Raw genomic sequence first — 21,552 nt, 5'->3', positions numbered from 1 at the left:
AATATTGCGCAACACTTTAGCCAGATTGTAGGTAGCTAGCTAGCTAGCTAGCTAGAGGTTCCCACTAGATAACACAGCCACAAAGTACAAATAGGCTATATCGTAAAAATTAATGAAAACAAAAATAGGCTTTTTGGTCTTAATTTAAGGTTGGGCATAAGGTTAGCAGTGTGGTTAAGTTTAAAATCCGAGTTTAAGAAGATGAATTGTAGAAATAGGCGGGAAAGCTTGCTAAGCAAAAACAAATGTACTGGACTTCCGCATTTGGATTCGTCACAACCACAAAGTTGCTCAACTGTTGCTCAGATCATCAAGTGCTGCATTTGAAGACACTGCCACCTGCTGACATGTGCCTCAAATGTGATGATCAAAGAGTCCTCAACAGCCATTTGAGTTAGATAGCTAGATAGATTTTATTTGACAGTTATAAATGCATAGTTCCCGCTCAGCCCAGTCAAAACTGTTCGCTGCTCTGGCACCCCAATGGTGGAACAAGCTCCCTCACGACGCCAGGACAGCGGAGTCACTCACCACCTTCCAGAGACATTTGAAACCCCACCTCTTTAAGGAATACCTGGGATAGGATAAAGTAATCCTTCCAGTGGGATAATCCAGTTATCCCACTGGCTATAAGGTGAATGCACAAATTTGTAAGTCGCTCTGGATAAGAGCGTCTGCTAAATGATGTAAATGTAATAAATTACGACCAGGGGGAGATACCACCAGTCCAGTCCCATACAAGCCTTTCCTGTGACGTATTATGCGCAGCCATAAAACTGTGACCTATTGTGACGTAACCAAGCATAAATTCACTACATAAAATGTGTTCAGCTTTGATATCATCAGTACAATCGCTTTCTTCAGTCAGGTTGTTTCAGGTGCATAGTCTGCCCTAGTTGACACTGTGCAGAGAATAAATACTACGATTGGAAACGGTTGGATAGACCCGTGCGCACTGCACAAGGTGATTTGGAGTTTAGAACGTCTGGTAGGCTCTTACATTCTTTGGTCCCAAATGGCACCCTGTAGTGTACTACTTTTGACCTGTGCCCATTGGACTCAGGTCAAAATAAGTGCAATATATGGGCACTGGGGTGCCATTTGGGACATGCCCTTTATGCGTGTGTGTGCCAGGATATGTTTTGTGCCAATCAATTGATGGAAATGTATCCCTCAGAAAGCAAGATGAATCGTAATGATGAGAGAATCAAAAGAGCTATATATTTAAAAAATCTTCTGTTTTTGTTATCACCTTTTAAATGGAGTGTTGTGTTGACAGTTGAATCCAGTGAGGGTGAACACCCCTGATTCTGTGATGTGGCCAACCGGCAAAGTGCGCAGAAGGCCAAGGCCTGTAAGTCAAATCTGACCTGAAAACAATAACACATAAACATTAGTTATGCTGCATGTACAAACTGCAGTTATCACAATAAAAGCAAGTGCAGATATCCCTCCTTATCTAACCACATTTGAAATTGAATATTGTCTTGACAGTCTACTTCAGTGCAGACCCCTCAGATCCACAAAAGGCCTGTATGTCACATTCAAATCAACCACATAACAGTAGCTACTTAAATTATTTATTGATAGCTACATCATTTATTTCCAAGTTATTTCCAAGGCCAAAATGAGCAAAAGAGTGTTACATTTTTCTTTACTGTTCACAGCCAATCATTGTGAGCTGTGGGCAGGAACAGACATCTGGGGATGGATGGGACATCAATCCAGAGCCTCTTAGCCAGGTCAGACATCTCTGCTGTTCCCATAGAGACAGAACAGATAGATCAATATGTTGATTCATATGGCCATTTTGGTTGGCTTGGTTGAATTGACAATCATTCATTAGAAATGCTAAAGAATGGGGCGGAGCTAGCATGTTGGAGTGAACGGCTGTGTGAGAGGCTCCCGCAACTTTTTTGCGAAATAATCTAACCTAATTTACTTTATTGCACTTGTTACAACAAACTTTTCTTTCTAATACAATATTGTAACTTTCTATGTGAAAATGCCTAGTAATAAGCGACCAAAGGACAATAAATCCCCATCAGAGGCCTACTCCCCACCAAACAACGAGACAAACATGGCGGAAGGCACAGGTAACAACGTGACACTTACAGAACTTACCCGGGCTTTGGGATAACTACTGTTGGTATAGCGGAGGATCTTAAGGCTACTATTGCTGAACTGGACACTAAAATCGAGAGCACCATTCGAACGGTCGCTTCGCAGGGCCAGAGTATTGTGGACCTTGAGAAAGCTTCTGAATTCAACGCTGGTAGGATCGACGAGTTAGAGAAGCTATGCACGTCATTGCAGGATAATGTGCAGAGGCTTTCTGTGAAAGTGGTCCCAGTGCCTGGACCGGGCCAGCGTCCTCGCCCAGTAATCATCTGTTGTCACAGTTTCAAGACCAAGGATCTTATCCTGCGCGAGGCTCGAATGAGGGGCAACCTGTTACATAAAGGGCACCCCTTTCGTGTCTATGAGGACTATGCGCCCGATGTGGCAAAGCACCGCGCTGGCTACAGAGATGTCATGACCAAACTCTACAAACTCCATCTTCGTCCAGCCTTGCTCTTCCCTGCAAGACTAAGAATTACCCCGCCTTCCGGGGAGAAGATCTGGCTCTCCTCGGTTCTGGACGCAGAGAAGTTTGTCCGGGAATATACACCAATCCCCCGTACAGGTTAGTGCCTTGTCATTGTGTGTTAAGGTCTGCTCACGGACTCGAATCCATACCATACCATAACGGGTGAAACCGTATTAAACGGTCTCAGCAAGGGCTACCGAACATGTAGTACGATGAGCTGACCAATGGAGGGCGGTCAGAGCTCTCACTTAACGTTAATTTCACTTTCATTCCGATTGGGTTTAGCGTAGAATCCCGTATTATCGGCATATTCAACAGCGTTTAAGAAATATATTACCTTCAACAGTGTTATCTTGTGATCAAGCCTTCAATGTTTTGTGATTATTGGTGTCGTAAAAATGTTAGCTAACGGTTTAGCAATTAGCAAGTTTGACATTTCATTTGAAAATATTACTGTTATCTGCTTTTGATAAGCGGTTTAGCAAAAAAATACGTCCCGTATTATCTGTATACGGCCCCCAGTTATTGGGCACCTTACTATTTTGTTCAATTACAAGATATATCCGTTTAATTTTGTTGAAAAAAGAGACACCAACCACGTACCCGAAGTGTTTACTAGATAGTTGACTAGTTGGCTAGTCTTCAGGTAAAAAATAAATGATTTGCCTGTCAACTTTTCATTGCGTAGCCCGGTGCGCCCTCTTGTGGACTCTTAAAAAATGGTTCTTCACCAACATATTCAGTGTTGTAACCAAATGAAATATGAGTATTAATAATTTACATCAAATACACTTTAATTTCAGTTATGTGCATTAAAATAAAACAATGAAAACACTGTTGGAGTTTGTGTTGCAGAGGTGCACTTGGAAAGTAAAGGAAGAAATACACAAGATGGGTTCAATAAATATATATATTATATTTTAGACATTTATTTTTTGAACAAATAAATAATTTCATATGAACACAAACAAAACAAACAATTAAATCTCGACCTCCATCCCTATATTGTCACAAAAATCACAATAAAAATCCAGCTCCACCGCTACCTCTTGATCCCACTGCACACACCTGCAGTGGAACCAGTGCTGGCAAAAGTCACAGCACACCCATGGCACCTCGGATCTGCACTCCTGAGAGGAGCTTGCAGGCGGATCACGCTCCCCGCAGCGAGCACAGCAGGTGGTGTCTTCTTTTATAAAAAATTAAATAATAATACAAATTGATTAATATGGTTTTGCAAAATGTAGAAGTTCTTCAACAACAATAGTAATTGATACAACTGAGAGAGCGAGAAAAACAGATTATGAAGTACCTGAGAGTGGTGCCATGGGTGGTGTGACAGATGTGACCGGTGTAGCTTTTCTCTTCCTTTTCTGTGCTGCAGTTTGAGAAAAAGTAGTGTTAGACAGAGCATGTTGCATGAAAACCCTTTTCAACTTTTTTACATCAATACCTCTGGAGGAAGCTGCAGAGGTTTTGGAGGAGGCGGAGATGACTTGAGGGCTGGTGCTATTTACTGTAGATATATAAAGATATATATATTTTTTTTTTACATTGCTGTTTTATAAAACAGATAACAGTCATTTTTTCGTAATTTAACATGTGTTTACCTGTGGAGGTGGTGGTATTCAAATTGCAGGGGGCAGGGACACCAGACGAGGCTGCTATGGTGGTGTGACCAGGGGAGACGAAGGAGGCAGTTGGTCCAGAGGAGGCCGTGTTGGTGGTGACAGACATGGGGGGTGGTGTGCATTGGGGTGGTGGTGGACAAAACCGCCGACGATGGCTTGGAGGAGCTGGTGTTTGTAATGGTGGGGGTTGAGGGGCCGACGATGGTGTGGCCGGGAGAGTAGGCATGTGGCCTTCTTCTGCAGCTGGGGACTCCGGCGGCTCCTACAGGTGTTGCACACTGGGAGGCACTGGCAGTGGTGATGCAGCTGTCAGGAGTGGTTCCAGCAGGGGGTCCAGCAGAGGCGATGGCGTCAATGGTCTCATCCATGGCAGCCCTCTCCTGTGCCCTCTGTGTTCTGAGGGCTGCCCGACGCTCTTTCTCCTCTGCCCCGGCCCTCTCCTTCTCACCCCTCTCCTGCCACTGGCGCGTGTATTCCTCCCCGGTGAGGCATGTGGCGACCACAGGGAGTCTTCTGTATCGGTCCAGCCGATACTTCAGGACAGTAAGGATGTGCCCCAGGTCCTTCGCTATCAGCCCCCCTCTATTAGGGGGTGCTCTTCTAGAGCTAGGGATAGGACTGGAGCAGCGGCTGGGACTGGGGCAGGGGCTGAGGGTCCTCCTGTGGTCGCTGGGGAGGAGGTGCTGATGGATGGCACATTGCTGCTGGTTCCAGTAGAGGCGGTGTTGGGACTCGGTAGGGTCCGAGACGGCGTGAAACGGGACCCTTCAATGGCTGAAGGGTCAAAAGGGAAGAGGCCACACTTCTTAAACCCTTCCACCACATAGCGCATGTCCTTGCATCGCTGGTACGGGTAGCGGAATACTCTGGCAAATTCTGATTTGTTTACCATGTAGGAGTGGTCAAAATGGCTAAGGTCTCCAGCTACCTTGGAGAACTCAGCCTTTAAAGGGCCAAAGTATGCCACGTCCAGCGGCTGCAGGACATGGGTGCAGTGTGGTGGAAGACAAATAAGTATAACCCCTTCCCTTAGTGCCACCGCGAGCACTTCCGGGTCCATGTGGCTCTTGTGCCCATCAAAGAGGAGAAGGAGAGGGCGCTCTTTCACTGCATACTTAATGAAGTGCTGAAACCACTTCCTGAACAGGTCCCCGTCAATGTAGCCACTGCTTGACCGTCCATACAAGGCTTGGGGGGGGGCCTCCCAGTGTGTAGTGGCCACCGGGGAAACACTTGGGGTAGATGATAAACGGGGGATGTCCTCCCCAGTTGCGTTGAAGCAGGCCAGCACTGTGATGTGCTCCTTGGTCCCCGGAGCCTGCTGGTACACGTGTTTTGCGCCCGGGGAGCCAGCACTTTGTGCCTGCTCTGGTCGCTACGAAACCCAGACTCATCGCAGTTATAGATTTGTCTGGGTTTCTCCCTCAACCCACTCTCCTCCAAGTGCTTCTCATAAGAAGTGAAGAAGGTGTCCATCGTCGGACGTGTGGCACACTCAGCTCTCCCCCTATCCAGGGTGTCCGGCCTCCTCATGCTTAGGTTCTTGTGCCTCCTCCTGAACATTTCCCACCACCTCTTCCCCAGTGGTGGGATTGTTTCCCCTGGGTGCCGAAACCTACAATAGAATAGAATATATAATTGTCCATCCAGGATGAAAATGTTTGTTTTGGCATCACCATACACATCCACATTTACATCACACACATTGATAACAGTCAGTCCAGCATTCTACATACATAAACACATAGAACACCAAATACCTGCGTATTTTGTCGCCGTATTTCATCAGCCTCTGTCTGGTGAAGGGGAACCCATGGCTGGCGCAGTAGATACAGTACTGCACCAGAGACTTTTCATCCTCTGGTGCAAGCAATGTGGGTGGTCCACTGCGACAACCATGGGTCACCCGGCCGCTCAGCCTGTCCGCCAGGGTCTGCCGAGGTACACCATGCACCTTGGTAGATAAGAAAATAAAACTGTTACTAGCAGATAAAATTCACATACACGTGGTAATCTCCTAAAAACAAAAGATGCCTAACCTTGGCAGCCTGGCGGATAGCCATCCCTGCCCCGCAGTCCTCCATGGCATGGAACATGTCCACCTCACTCCACTGCTTCCTCTTGACTTTCTCCATGCTGTGGTGGTAAATACATGTAGCTAAATAACTTGGCATACTATACACATTTTAGAAAGATAACTCAATCTGAATATGTATAAACATTTACATTTCAAAGCTAAGGCATTGAAAGGTGATGAAAGTTTTCACAATAACTGAAAGTGTACCCACGTTTTTTGTTTGATGTTATCTGTAATGAAAATTAGTGTCCCAATTAGTGTAATATTGATGCATACATTGTACCATTTAACTAAATACTGCCTCTATGTAGCTGTTGTAAGATGAAACATAGCCAACAGTGATAGGTGTCAAAAAGTTCATGGTTCAAAGTTCCAAATACATTTTTGCAGATTGTGCAAAACGCCTCCGTCAGAGGACTCCAATTTTGATACGGTAAAGCTTGACAACATGCAGCTGTTTTCGTGATATGTATTATCTAACACTTACAATTTCTTTCCTTTTTGCTTACTTAGCAGTTCTATCAACATTTAGCAACTAAGATAGCAACATTAGAACATCCGTTAGCTATATTTCAGAGGTAAAAAGTTGGATATTAAATTAGGTGTGGTCTGTCGCGCAGTCGAATTTTACAATATGCAGCGTGTTCCACTAAATGTGTACATATAACTTTTTTGAAAACTCTCAAAACCTAACTTAACTTACAGAAATTGCACTGAAAATCGGTGGTCAGCTAGCTAAAAGGGTGTCGTTAGTCACAAAACGTACCGTTATTTTTCAGTCCATTTAAATGTTGAGCTCGAGGTGATTCAGTCCTCCAACCGCTAGAGAGTGTCCAAGGTCAGGGGGTGTCTGATGTTTGGGGAAAATTAGCTAGAGCGATGCCTGTTTGGGAGGCCTTCCAGGTCGGATCATTGACACTTTCGGATGGATATACTTATATTCCCCCATTTTTGTTTTGTTTCGTTATTTATTTTTCAATTCTTACATTATTCCTGTGCGTACATATAATAATAATTATTTGTACTTTATTATTATTTTCTCTTAGCATTTTAGTATTATGTATGTGTATATTTTAAATTTGTATAGATTATTATTCTGGGGTATGCATGTGTGTGTATGGATGTATGCGTGTGTATGTATCTGTATATATTTAAGAATATTTATTTTATATGTATATATTTTTTTGGGTGTGTGTATGTATGTGTGCGTGTATACGTGTGTATATGTGTGTGTGTGTGTGTGCGTATATATATACGTGTGTGTGTGTGTATGTATGTAGGTATGTATGTATGTATGTATGTATGTATGTATGTATGTGTGTGTGTGTGTGTGTGTGGATGTGTATATGTGTATGTGTGCACATATGTATATATAAATCACTATTTTTTTAAAATTATTTGAAAATAATTTATTATTATTATTATTATTTTTACATTTTTAATTTTTTTACATTTTTATTGACTTTGTTATTTTTTTGATTGGGGGGTACGTTCAATTTATCAAAATCCTTGTTCCCTTCTCCTAACCCACAATATGTAACTGTACTGCTGTCTATGTTGGTTACTGATGGTTTATGTTTAGACCGGTATTGCTTAGCAATAGAATCTTGTGATGATACATCTTGCTTATCTCAGGGATTGACCCAAGATGAACCTTAAGTGCGCAATATGTTTAAGTTGCAACTTATTCTGTTTAGGTTTATTAGATGCTAATTGAACACTTTAAGTGCGGGAGCCTCCTCAGTTCATATGTTAGTAGAAGTTCTAGGATAGCGAGAGGTGAGCGCATAGTTGGGATTTTATTTGTGTTTTACCTCTTGTTCGAGGTCGCGCCGTGCTTTTTTGGCATCGGCCAGACAATGTGTTTGTTATTTTTATTTTCACATTTTTTTCTGTCCTATGTGTGTATGCCTGTTAAATGTGGGTTGATGGGGGGGGGTAAAGGTTGGGGAAAGTAGGGGAACAGGGTGGAGAGTAAAGGTGCTTGCGGGGGGGAGGGTGGGTTGGATACTGCTCGGGTGTAGGTGCTACATATGCTGATCGTGATGGTTTGGTGCGCTTTCTTACCTTTTTAGTGAGTTACATGTTATGCAGGCCACCATAGGAACTACAAATGAGAGGAGGGCGGGACTTACATTCACTTCCTGGAATGTCAAGGGTTTAAACGAACCAATTAAGAGAGGCAGGGTCCTAGCCCACTTGAAAGCACTTTCGTCTGATATTATATTTTTGCAAGAAACCCATCTGAAAAACAAATCTCATAACAGACTTAAATGTAAGTGGGTGGGACATGTGTATCACTCTAACTTCTCTGCCAAAACGAGAGGCACAGCGATTCTGGTACGGAAAGGAATTCCCGTTCTACATAAAACCACTATTGTGGATAAAGAGGGTCGTTATGTGATCGTAATAGGAGAGATCCATTCTACTTCTGTAACTCTACTAAATATCTATGGGCCAAACATTGATAACCCCTCTTTTTTCAAAAGAGTCCTTGCCCTGATTCCAGATATCTCCCATACTAATCTGGTCATTGGAGGGGACCTTAACTGTGTACTAGACCAATATTTGGATAGATCCTGTACCCGGCGAACCCCTACCTCCTATTCAAGCGAATTCTTGAATACCTACATAAAAAATTCTAACTTATTTGATATATGGAGGATCTCTAATCCTACGGGTAGGGAATACTCCTTTTACTCTCATGTTCACAATGTATATACTCGAATTGACTACTTTTTGGTTGATGCTAAACTACTCCCCTATACCTGTAATGTGAGATATCATGATATTATAATCTCTGACCACAGTCCACTCACCTTCTCCCTGAGATTGGGTGACAGAGGGTCTGGAGGTTGAATCCTCAGCTCCTCACAGAACCAACATTCTGTGAACATCTTAAAGACCAAATTACATTTTTCTTTGATACCAACGACAACACAGAGACTTCCCCAGCATTATTGTGGGAAACGCTGAAGGCTTATTTGAGAGGCTGTATCATCTCCTTTCAGACTGCCAGGAGTAGGCAAAACAGAAAAAAATTGGTAGAACTGGAGGGACAAATTCACTTACTGGATAGGGAGAATGCTAGACATCCATCTATGGAGAAACATAAACAAATTATGTCTTTAAAATTTAAATACAATCAGATCCTCTCGGCTAAAATTGCTAAATCTTTTCTCTATACCAAGCAAAAATATTTTGAGTTTGGTGACAAACCACACAAATTACTCGCCAGACAACTTCAAAAACGTGAGTGACCGAATGATTCACAAAGTTAAATCTGCATCTGGGGAATTACTCTCCTCCCCCAAAGACATCAATGACAGATTCCGTCAGTTTTATGAGACTCTATATACATCTAAAGCGGATCCTAACCCCTTAATTATGCATAACTTTTTGGAGGACTGTAATCTTCCTGCCCTGAACCAGGAAGACTCTAACTTCCTGAATAAGGAAATATCTCTTGAAGAAATTAGAGAAACAATTAAATCTCTAAAGAGTGGCAAGACCCCGGGCCCAGATGGATACCCTGGTGAATTCTATAAAACATTCAGCAACATGCTATCTCCCTACCTGCACAAAATGTTGGTTCGGGCCAATGAGGATGGAGCTCTCCCATCTACTTTGGATGAGGCGTTTATTACAGTTATACATAAGAAGGGTAAAGATCCGGAAGAGGTAGGGTCATACAGACCAATATCCCTCCTTAATACAGACCAAAAGATTTTAGCAAAAACTCTGGCTAACAGGCTTAGCACTTTAATTGGCAAATTGGTCCATTCGGACCAGACCGGCTTTATCCCTAATAGAAACTCATTCTTCAATCTCAGGCGCCTCTTCAACATTATGTATTCTCAGAGGTTACCTAACGTGGACCTTGCCGTTATATCTCTTGACGCTTGAAAAGGCCTTTGACCAAGTTGAGTGGCCCTATCTATTCAAGGTCCTACAGAAATTTAATATTGGAGATGGGTTCATAAATTGGATCCAGCTTTTATATAGGAACCCCTGTGCGAGAATACTCACTAACCAATCAATGTCGCCCCGATTTAACCTCCACAGAGGGACAAGGCAGGGTTGTGCGCTGTCGCCTATGCTCTTCGCCCTAATTATTGAACCTCTCGCTCAAGCGATCAGATCTCATTCAGCAATACACGGTTATAATACTAAAGATACTCTAAATAAGATTTCCCTATACGCAGATGATATTCTCCTCTATGTAACAGAACCCCAAGCTAGTATTCCAGCTATTCTTGAGGTGATTAATTTGTTTGGTACCTTCTCGGGATATAGAATAAATTGGAACAAGAGTGAATTAATGCCCATACGGTTGCAAAACACCTCCTGGCTAGAACATCTTCCAGTTAAGTTATCTTCAGAAAAATTTATCTACCTTGGAATTGTAGTTACCAAACAATACTCCTTACTATTTAAAGAGAATTTCCCTTCTCTGATGCAAAATCTCAAGGCAAACATACAGTTTTGGAGAACTCTCCCAATTTCTCTGCTCGGAAGAATTAATGCCATTAAAATGGTCTTCCTCCCACAACTGCTCTACCTATACCAGAACATCCCAGTATTCATACCTAAATCATTTCATAAACAACTGGACTCTATTATCAATCCTTTCATCTGGGATTATAAAACACACAGGATAGGTAAAAAACACCTATGTAAATCCAAGATGGAAGGAGGATTGTCTCTCCCAAATGTTATATTTTACTATTGGGCCGCTAACCTCCGCGCTGTTACGTTTTTGCTGGATGACGCAACCCCGCCATCCAGCTGGCTTAGCATGGAGCGGGAGGAGTGTCACCCCTTCTCTATTGGTGCCGTGATTTTGTCACCTGTTAATCTGGAGATGTCACTTTACCATAACAATCCTATTATACATAGCACAGTCCGAATCTGGAAGCAAATTAAAGTCCACTTTGAGTTTAGACCAATATCATTCATGCTCCCTGTTGCCAGGAATCTCTCCTTTGCCCCCTCTAACCTTGATAACACCTTTGAGCGATGGGGAGAGTTGGGGATAAGTACCATAGGGGATTTATATATAGGAGGGACCTTTGCTTCCTTTGAAGCGCTGAGGGAAACTTATAACCTTCCCAGAAGTAACTTTTTCAGATACCTACAAATTAGAGACTGTTAGAAAACACCTCCCAACATTTGAGAATGCTAAACCTTCCATGTTTGACGGATGCATAAAAATATGCCCCACCTCAGACAAACTGATATCTCGTCTATATGACGCTTTTCAATCTGTTAGCGCACCCTCTACAGATGCCATTAAGGCAAAATGGGAGGAAGAACTAGGGACTGATATTTCGGTGGCAGACTGGGAGGATAGCTTGGAGTATATCCACACCTGCTCCATTAACTCCAGACATCGTCTCATACAATTTAAGGTATTACACAGATTACACTACTCCAAAACTAAACTGCATAGGATATTTCCTGATACATCCCCTATGTGTGATAAATGTCAGGCTGAGCAGGGTACACTACTCCACTGCTTTGCCCTATGCTCTAGTCTGTATGGTTATTGGTGTGGAATATTTGGGGTCCTCTCTGAAGTTCTGGAGACTTCAATAGACCCAGACCCGCTTCTGATAATCCTGGGAGTGTCCGACTCCCTAAACGGATTAACCAACTCCCAAAAACAACTCATCTCTTACAGTCTCATCTCGGCAAAAAAATTAATCTTGTTGTTTTGGAAAAGGAGGGAAGCGCCCTCTACCAAATTATGGCTCAGCGAAGTGGCAAAAACTGTACACTTAGAAAGAATTAGATATATTCTGAACAATAAATTATCAACATTTGATCAAATCTGGCAGCCTTTCCTCTCTTACCTGGACCAGTCGGTGCTGTGAATTTATACTTTTTAACGCACTCTCAATTGTCATATTTATATATACACCTTTGGGCAGCGTGTGCTGGCCCCGACACTCGAGCAGTCGGGAGGGGAATAGGGTGGAATAGGGGGGGGGGATAAAGGGGGGTATAAGTGGGGGGTTACATCTACCCTTTTTCTTTCTACCTGTCCCTGTTCTGTATGTCGTGTTTTGTAATATTTGTTTTGTGTCCAGAACTCTGGGTCTTGTTGTTCATGTCTGTTCTCTTATGTTTAGATAAGAACTGTACACATGTCTTTCATACCTATACACCATTCTTGTGTGTGTTCAATAAAAAAATATTTGAACAGAGAAATGCTAAAGAATTCTACAGTATGGAAAGTCTTTAGCCCCATCCCTAATGTTATGGGAGTTGCATTTATTGCATTTCAATACACTTGCATTTTCAATTACCCATAAATTACTCACTACTTGTACAACTATGTTGGATTGCCTAAATATTCAACATTTTCTTGACAGTCAATGCCAGTGTATTCTATGGCTGCCCTAAGTACATGCCTTTGTCTGTCTCCTCAGTCTGGAAGGGTGACTCGGCTGATGGATAGAAATGATGATGTGGTGATCTCATCCTCCAACTCTGATGACATCTCTATCTACTCCTTCACTGACTGTGAATCTGAGGTAAGACAGTTGTACACCATGTCTTTGTTGAGTGACATCACTGTAAGGAGAATAGTCTCTGACTAGTTGACTCTGATACACAGTCTGATGATGAGGATCATGAAAGGAGGACACCACCGCTGAATGTGAAGGATGAGGAGGATGGAAAGGTGACAAGGCTTAAAGTGAGGGATATGGTAGAGGACGACGATCTTTCTCTCCACTCCTTCGATAAGTCAGACTTTCTGGTATGTTCTGCAGCATGTATTTGAGTAACTCTTTGACTGAATGTGGAGAATGGACTATGACCAACTAGCTCTCTGACACACAGCGTGATAATGGCAATGATGCCTCTGCTGAGGACAGTCCAGGGCCTTCAAAGGAACCACTGAGAAAAGGGGCTTCACTGAAGGACCCTCGACTGGTAGGCTCTTACGTGTGTGTGTGTGTGTGTGTTAGTGGTGCGCGGGTCAGCTGTTTGTTCAACCGAACCCACCCGCAATTGCTAATAACCCATCCGCAACCGCCCGACTATATGTGATAAAGTGAAAATCTGAGGCCCGCACCTGACCCTAACCCGCAAATATAGAACACTGTCAGAACGATTTCTTAGCAGGGGGTGCAGGATTTTTTTATGCCTAATTTGGATATGTTTCTGCTTATAACTTCCAACATTCTGGTAGGCTATTTGTTAGTCAACTTGTCTATAATTAGATAGAAGACTAAATAAACCAAAAACTTTTAGGGATCAAGAAGAAAATGCAATAACTTAAGAAAAAAAGGGAAACATTTTCTGTGCAAAATCATATTTCTCCACTGCTGTTCCCGTGTCAAAATAAAGCCTACATTTGGTGTAGCCTATCATTTTACTGCAAGAAATGCTTAATTCTGCAGGAGTTAATATTAAGACTGTGAGAGGTTAAAGATCTACAGTCAGTGTCCAGATTTCAGTTTCCATTTAACCCATCTGAACAGTAGGCTGTTTGTTCCCTTGACGTGCCATAGGCCTATTTGAATCCCCCTCTTGTGACTGTCGAATTTCTATAGTGCCTCACAATCATCACACATAACATAGGCACTGCCATCATCCTCTTTTAACACTTCACCAAATATTTTCCAAACATTACTTTTCTGGCCGTCCCTTCTTTATTTTCAACTTTCCATTTCGTAGCTTTTCTCTTATTGAATTAAAGCGTTTGGTGATTGGTGTGTAGTCTATCTGGCGCGCGTCAAGTTATGCCCTAAAGTTTATGGTTACGCACTAATGCCAAATAGCCTATAGATATAACTTGCACAATAATTATACATTTATGGATTTTTTAATGTACCGTAATTTTCGGACTATAAGCCGTGCCTTTTTTCCAATTTTTCGACCCTGCGGCTTATATAACGGTGCGGCTAATCTATGGATTTTTACAGCTAACGGCCACTAGAAGACCTCCTAAATCTATGGATTTTACAGGTTACAGTCCACCAACTTTAACTCTATGGGCTCTATGACCGGTCCGCGCCCCCCACCTTTAAGCGGCGGGCTCCAGCAGGAAAAGCTGGAGGGCCGGAAAAGAGTGATACAGGTAGCGCGCAAAAGTAAAAGTGGAACCGAGAGTGGTACGAGAGACAGAACGAGAGCAAGACAGACAGACATTACGAGAGCGAGACAGTTTGTCTCTTTCCCGACAATCCCCTCTGTGCACGAACCCTTACATATGGTAATTAAACATTAAAACACCTGCGGCTTATAGTCCAGTGCGGCTTATAGTGCGGAAAATACGGTATTGTTTTCTGTTTATTCAACAATATTTCATGACCCTAAATCCCCCGCCCTGTGGATATAACCGCAGGACTTCTGGTTATGAGTCAACCCGCGCATCTCTAGTGTGTGTCACATCTCAATTGTTTGACTCTATGTCTGTACAAATTATTGTGACCAAACCCAACATCCCTCTCCCTGCCTCTGTGAGTGCCCTGAAGAAGGTGTCACGCCAGATGGAGGTGGTCCCTACTGTCCGGCCCTGCAGGCAGCAGCTGGACAAGAAGACACAGTGGACCAACACCAACGAGGAGAGCCTGAGGAGAATTAAAGAAAACCTGGCCTCCATAGAGCTTGACCTGGAGGAAGGCCTGAAGACGGTCAATGACGGTCTGGACATCAACCAAGAGAGGCAGAAGAAGAATGAGGGATGCTTCAGAGCCTGGATTGAGAAGTGGATGGGGAGGAGGAAGGAGGAAAGACTGAGGGATGAAGATGTGAATAGGGAAGACAAAGGGAGGAGGGGCGAGAAGTTGAGGGCACTGATCCAAGTGATGAAGAGAAACTGCAGCGAAAGAGATCTTGAGGCAGTAGACTTGGACAGTTGGCTGAATGACTTGGAAAGGTTGAAAGTGGCCTTCAAGAAATGCACTGGAGATGGCCAAAATGGTAGAGAGCATGGCAGAAATGAAGACCAGCATAGCCAAGAACAGGCTCCTCAAGCTTGAAAAAAAGAAGTATGAAGTCCAGCGCTTTGTAAGTTACTCTTACTTATTGAGTGTAGTCATGTATCTAATGTATTTATCGATTAGTTATACAGTATATCTAGAGATTGTGTATAACATAGCACTGTCCTGACAGTTTGTTTGTTGTTTCTGGTATTACAGAGCCCAGGGAAAGTCTCTGGTCCTGTGTCTGGCCAGACTGGCCTTTCTCCTCTTGTGACCTCAGCACCCTGGACCCTGGCTGAAGCCCTACGGGCCCTGCCCTCTCCAGAGGATGTCCCAAAGCCTCTGACTCCTCCCAGCCCTGTCCCTGTCATTGTTGCTCCGCCTGCTGTGGAGTACTTACCATACCACCACAGCCCTCGCCTGGCCCCAATCACCAACCTGAGCGAGAACGGTAGGAAGCTGCTCCAGAAAATGTCAGGAGTGGCCCCACAGGTGAGAGGAAATACAGAAAGCCCTTGCCTGGCCCCCATCACCAATACAGGAAGCCCTCGCCTGGCCCCCATCACCAACCTGAGTGAGAACAGCAGGAAGCTGCTCCAGGAAACGGCGCAGAAAATGGCAGGAGTGTACCCACAGGTGAGAGGAAACAGGAAGGGGATATTGGCCATATGTCCTACAGTATATCATAACTCTAGATATCGTAGCTCAAGAGTAGAAAATAGCCATAAGCTTATATTACTTTATCTCCTTGTCCAAAATATTCAGGAAGGGAAGGTCAAAAGGAAAAAGGGCAAGGCAAAAAAGCGAGTGAAGCAAGAGCAGGCCAGTAACATGAAGCAGGTGGAAAATGTTGGAGAAAGTAAGGAGGACAAGAAAGAGGAAAAGAAGAGTCTGAGGAAGAGGTGAGGAAATAGAAGAAGGAGAAGTAGAACATAACAAGGGCATTTTTGAGATTTATAGAAATAGAATGAGGTAGAGAATTATAGAAATAGAATGAGATAGCAGAGAAAGAGCAGCTATCTGATGTGTAAGTGAAAACTACTATTTATTCTCCTGTTTGATTGACAGGTTTCTCCAGTGGCTGCTGCCCAAACTGAGATGTTTGAATAAATAATGGCCATCTACTACTACAACACACACACACACAGATATTTTGAGTATTGCTTACTCCTCCAATACACACAGAAACTTAATTTCAGACACAGGAACTATGTTTAGCAAAATACACATATTGTTCTCGTTCAAATATTTTGAGACATGCACTATTCTTTAAAATAAAAAAACTACAAAAAATTTCCAATAAAGCTTTTGAAATTGCTATTATTTGTGTCAGACTGTTTTTTTTTTCTTCATTAATTACAGCAAGGGAACAATTATTGTAGTGACATTACATGACATGTTATGTACCAGTGGGTGTTTTATATTCTGCTGTCCTGCACTGGATCCCACTGTAGGTGGCAGTAGTGCACAAAATAGTTGGTTTGCTCACCAGAAACCCAACCAGGCAGAGAGACTATTGTTACCATGCAACGAGCAGATGCTTCAGTGCAGGGTTGCCATGTCCGCAGTTTTGCTAACATTTGGGCTACTTTGAAAAACGATGTAGCGGGGGGTAAACATGGCATTTCTTCAAACAAAACATATTTTTCACTGTGACCTGCTGCTGACTACCAGGCAGTGAGCAGGCAGGTTGTTACTGAGTGAGCAGTAGGAAGGGGGAGGGCCGTGTTTTTGTGTGTGTGTTTTAGAGCCACAGCAGGCAGCTGAGTCACCGGCCATCAAGTATGCTATTAATTTGTATGCCATTGTAGGATACTGTAGCCTACCATTTGATACAATAAATATGTTGAAATTAAGATATCACTGGAGTCATTGCAAGTCAATTTGTGCCACTTGTGTAGCTTACCTGGAGCTGGCAAACAGATGTAATAAATAGCCTATAACTTTAAGCATATGTTTTCGTTTCAGTCTCCTCCATCTCCACTAACCGAAGATAATTGTATATATATTTTTCTATTAATTATGTAAAATAAACAGCTGTACAGAAAGACTCTTGTGAAGGCCAGATTACAGAGGAGGAACTTCTTGATGCAATTAAAGCCTTTAAGTCTGGGAAAACTCCAGGGTTGGATGGCATACCAGTCGAGGTATACCAAACCTTATTTGATATACTCAGAGGACCCTTATTAGCATGTTTTAACCACACCTACAAAAATGGTAGATTATCAGATACTCAACAAGGTCTGATTTCATTATTACTGAAACAGCATCCAAGTGGTAAATATAAAGATCCGGTCCATTAAAACAATTGGAGGCCCCTTACACTTCAGTGTTGTGATGCAAAAATTCTAGCAAATTGTATAGCGTATAGAATTAAAAAGGTATTGTCGGATATTATTCATCCTAATCAGACAGGTTGTTTACATGGATGATACATTGGAGATAATATAAGACAAGTACTGGAAACAATAGAACACTATGAAAAATCTGGGAAACCAGGCCTGGTATTCATAGCTGACTTTGAAAAGGCTTTTGATAAAGTACGACTGGAATTTATATATAAATGCCTGGAATAAATTTCAATTTTGGAGAATCTCTTATAAAATGGGTTAAAGTTACAGTATGTATAGTAACCCTAGGTGTCAAATAGTAAATAATAACTACTTCTCAGAAAGTATTAAGCTGTCAAGAGGAGTAAAACAAGGTTGTCCACTATCTGCATATCTATTTATTATGGCCATCGAAATGTTAGCTATTAAAATCAGATCCAACAATAATATCAAGGGGTTAGAAATCAAGGGCTTAAAAACAAAGATGTCATTGTACGCTGATGATTCATGCTTTCTTTAAATCCACAATTTGGATCCCTCCACAGCCTCATAGAGGATCTAGGTACTTTTTCTAACCTTTTACATTACCGTGTAGTTTACCAATAAAATGGTCTGACGGTGATGTGGACATACTCGGTATACATATCCCGAAATAAAGAAATTATCTCACTACAATACATTTTAATAGAAAGTTAGCAAAAATATATACAATATTTGTGGTAAAATCACCCTGATTAACTCTTTAGTCATATCCCAGTTTACCTATTTGCTTATGGTCTTGCCTACATCTAGGGACCTGTTTAAAACAATTATATGAGCAAAAAATATTCAATTTTATTTGGAACGGCAAGCCAGACAAAATTAAACGTGCCTATTTATATAATGAACATGAATTCGGAGGGCAGAAATTATTAAATATTAAAGCATTAGACCTCTCACTAAAGGCTTCAGTCATGCAAAAGTTATACTTAAATCCGAACTGGTTTTCTAGCAGATTAATAAGAATATCTCACCCCATGTTCAATTATTTTTTACTTTTTTTAAATTTCACCTTTATTTAACCAGGTAAGCCAGTTGAGAACAAGTTCTCATTTACAACTGCGACCTGGCCAAGATAAAGCAAAGCAGTGCGATAAAAACAACAACACAGAGTTACATATGGGGTAAAAAAAACATAAGGTCATAAAATACAACAGAAAATATATATACAGTGTGTGCAAATGTAGCAAGTTATGGAGGTAAGGCAATAAATAGGCTATAGTGCAAAATAATTACAATTAGTATTAACACTGGAATGCTAGATGTGCAAGAGATTATGTGCAAATAGAGATACTGGGGTGCAAAAGAGCAAAATAAATAACAATATAGGGATGAGGTAGTTGGGTGGGCTAATTTCAGATGGGCTGTGTACAGGTGCAGTGATCGGTAAGGTGCTCTGACAACTGATGCTTAAAGTTAGTGAGGGAGATAAGAGTCTCCAGCTTCAGAGATTTTTGCAATTCGTTCCAGTCATTGGCAGCAGAGAACTGGAAGGAATGGCGGCCAAAGGAGGTGTTGGCTTTGGGAATGACCAGTGAGATATACCTGCTGGAGCGCAGACTACGGGTGGGTGCTGCTATGGTGACCAATGAGCTAAGATAAGGCGGGGATTTGCCTAGCAGTGATTTATAGATGACCTGGAGCCAGTGGGTTTGACGACGAACATGTAGTGAGGACCAGCCAACAAGAGCGTACAGGTCACAGTGGTGGGTAGTGTATGGGGCTTTGGAGACAAAACGGATGGCACTGTGATAGACTACTTCCAATTTGCTGAGTAGAGTGTTGGAGGCTATTTTGTAAATGACATCGCCGAAGTCAAGGATCGGTAGGATAGTCAGTTTTACGAGGGCATGTTTAGCAGCATGAGTGAAGGAGGCTTTGTTGCGAAATAGGAAGCCGATTCTAGATTTAACTTTGGATTGGAGATTCTTAATGTGAGTCTGGAAGGAGAGTTTACAGTCTAACCAGACACCTAGGTATTTGTAGTTGTCCACATACTCTAGGTCAGACCCGTCGAGAGTGGTGATTCTAGTCGGGTGGGCGGGTGCCAGCAGCGTTCGATTGAAGAGCATGCATTTAGTTTTACTAGTGTTTAAGAGCAGTTGGAGGCTACTGAAGGAGTGTTGTATGGCATTGAAGCTCATTTGGAGGTTTGTTAACACAGTGTCCAATGAAGGGCCAGATGTATACAAAATCGTGTCGTCTGCGTAGAGGTGGATCTGAGAGTCACCAGCAGCAAGAACGACATCATTGATATACACTGAGAAAAGAGTCGGCCCAAGAATTGAACCCTGTGGCACCCCCATAGAGACTGCCATAGGTCCAGACAACAGGCCCTCCGATTTCACACATTGAACTCTATCTGAGAAGTAGTTGGTGAACCAGGCGAGGCAGTCATTTGAGAAACCAAGGCTATTTATTCTGCCAATAAGAATGCAGTGGTTGACAGAGTCGAAAGCCTTGGCCAGGTCGATGAAGACGGCTGCACAGTACTGTCTATTATCGATCGCGGTTATAATATCGTTTAGGACCTTGAGCGTGGCTGAAGTGCACCCATGACCAGCTCGGAAACCGGATTGCATAGCGGAGAAGGTACGGTGGCATTCGAAATGGTTGGTGATCTGTTTGTTAACTTGGCTTTCAAATACTTTCGAAAGGCAGGGCAGGATGGATATAGGTCTGTAACAGTTTGGATCTAGAGTGTCACCCCTTTGAAGAGGGGGATGACCGCGGCAGCTTTCCAATCTCTGGGGATCTCAGACGTTACGAAAGAGAGGTTGAACAGGCTAGTAATAGGGGTTGCGACAATTTCTGCGGCTAGTTTTAGAAAGAAAGGGTCCAGATTGTCTAGCCCAGCTGATTTGTAGGGGTCCAGATTTTGCAGCTCTTTCAGAACATCAGCTGTCTGAATTTGTGTGAAGGAGAAGCGGGGGGGGCATGGGCAAGTTGCAGCGGAGGGTGCAGAGTTGGTGGCCGGGGTAGTGGTAGCCAGGTGGAAAGCATAGCCAGCCGTAGCAAAATGCTTGTTGAAATTCTCGATTATTGTAGATTTATCGGTGGTGATAGTGTTTCCTAGCCTCAGTGCAGTGGGCAGCTGGGAGGAAGTGCTCTTATTCTCCATGGACTTTACAGTGTCCCAAAACTTTTTGGAGTTAGTGCTACAGGATGCAAATTTCTGTTTGAAAAAGTTAGCCTTTGCTTTCCTGACTGCTTGTGTATATTGGTTCCTAACTTCCCTGAAAAGTTGCATATCGCGGGGGCTATTTGATGCTAATGCAGTACGCCACAGGATGTTTTTGTGCTGGTCAAGGGCAGTCAAGTCTGAGGAGAACCAGGGGCTCTATCTGTTCTTGGTTATATCTGTTCTTAGTAGAATGGGGCATGTTTATTTAAGATTGAGAGGAAATTACTTTTAAAGAACAACCAGGCATCCTCTACTGACGGAATGAGATCTATATCCATCCAGGATACCTGGGCCAGGTCAATTAGGAAGGCCTGCTCGCTAAAGTGTTTTAGGGAGCGTTTGACAGTGATGAGGGGTGGTCGTTTGACCGCGGACCCGTTACGGACGCAGGCAATAAGGCAGTGATCGCTGAGATCCTGGTTGAAGACAGCGGAGGTGTATTTAGAGGGTAAGTTAGTCAGGATGATATCTATAACGGTGCCCATGTTTACGGATTTAGGGTTGTACCTGGTAGGTTCCTTGATAATTTGTGTGAGATTGAGGGCATCTAGTTTGGATTGTAGGATGGCCGGGGTGTTAAGCATATCCCAGTTTAGGTCACCAAGCAGTACGAACTCTGAGGATAAATGGGGGGCAATCAATTCACATATGGTATCCAGGGCACAGCTGGGGGCTGAGGGGGGTCTGTAGCAAGCGGCAACAGTGAGAGACTTATTTCTGGAAAGGTGGATTTTTAGAAGTAGAAGCTCAAACTGTTTGGGC

At 42.8% G+C, this 21,552-nt stretch overlaps 1 protein-coding gene across 4 annotated transcripts; it reads left to right on the top strand.

Annotated features, from left to right (window-relative positions):
* The first annotated feature begins 1,252 nt into the window (after positions 1 to 1,252).
* On the top strand, positions 1,253 to 16,555 carry LOC121562617. Of its 4 annotated transcripts, XM_045224252.1 has the most exons (8): positions 1,253 to 1,354; positions 1,495 to 1,533; positions 1,668 to 1,742; positions 12,733 to 12,837; positions 12,921 to 13,064; positions 13,148 to 13,240; positions 14,788 to 15,322; positions 15,454 to 15,545. In XM_045224252.1, the coding sequence occupies exons 1-7, from the start codon at positions 1,316 to 1,318 to the stop codon at positions 15,292 to 15,294; spliced, it is 1,002 nt and encodes a 333-aa protein (XP_045080187.1). In that variant the 5' UTR covers positions 1,253 to 1,315; the 3' UTR covers positions 15,295 to 15,322; positions 15,454 to 15,545. The 4 variants fall into 4 exon arrangements, with proteins under 4 accessions (XP_045080187.1, XP_045080188.1, XP_045080189.1 ...); XM_045224253.1 differs by lacking the exon at positions 1,495 to 1,533; XM_045224254.1 differs by lacking the exons at positions 1,253 to 1,354; positions 1,495 to 1,533; positions 1,668 to 1,742 and adding an exon at positions 1,923 to 2,686.
* The last annotated feature ends 4,997 nt before the right edge of the window (positions 16,556 to 21,552 follow it).

The sequence above is a fragment of the Coregonus clupeaformis genome, chromosome 13 (genome assembly GCF_020615455.1).
Source record: "Coregonus clupeaformis isolate EN_2021a chromosome 13, ASM2061545v1, whole genome shotgun sequence".
Lineage (NCBI taxonomy): Eukaryota > Metazoa > Chordata > Actinopteri > Salmoniformes > Salmonidae > Coregonus > Coregonus clupeaformis.
Note: the sequence above shows the minus strand (reverse complement) of the source record. Positions and strands in the feature narration are given on the sequence as shown.

Excerpts from the sequence above, each read along its gene's own strand:
- LOC121562617 (XM_045224252.1), top strand. The coding sequence starts at position 1,316 with ATGTGGCCAACCGGCAAAGTGCGCAGAAGGCCAAGGCCT. Across the intron at positions 1,743-12,732 it reads ATCCAGAGCCTCTTAGCCAG|TCTGGAAGGGTGACTCGGCT; the intron begins GTCAGACATCTC and ends CTGTCTCCTCAG. Across the intron at positions 13,065-13,147 it reads TCGATAAGTCAGACTTTCTG|CGTGATAATGGCAATGATGC; the intron begins GTATGTTCTGCA and ends TCTGACACACAG.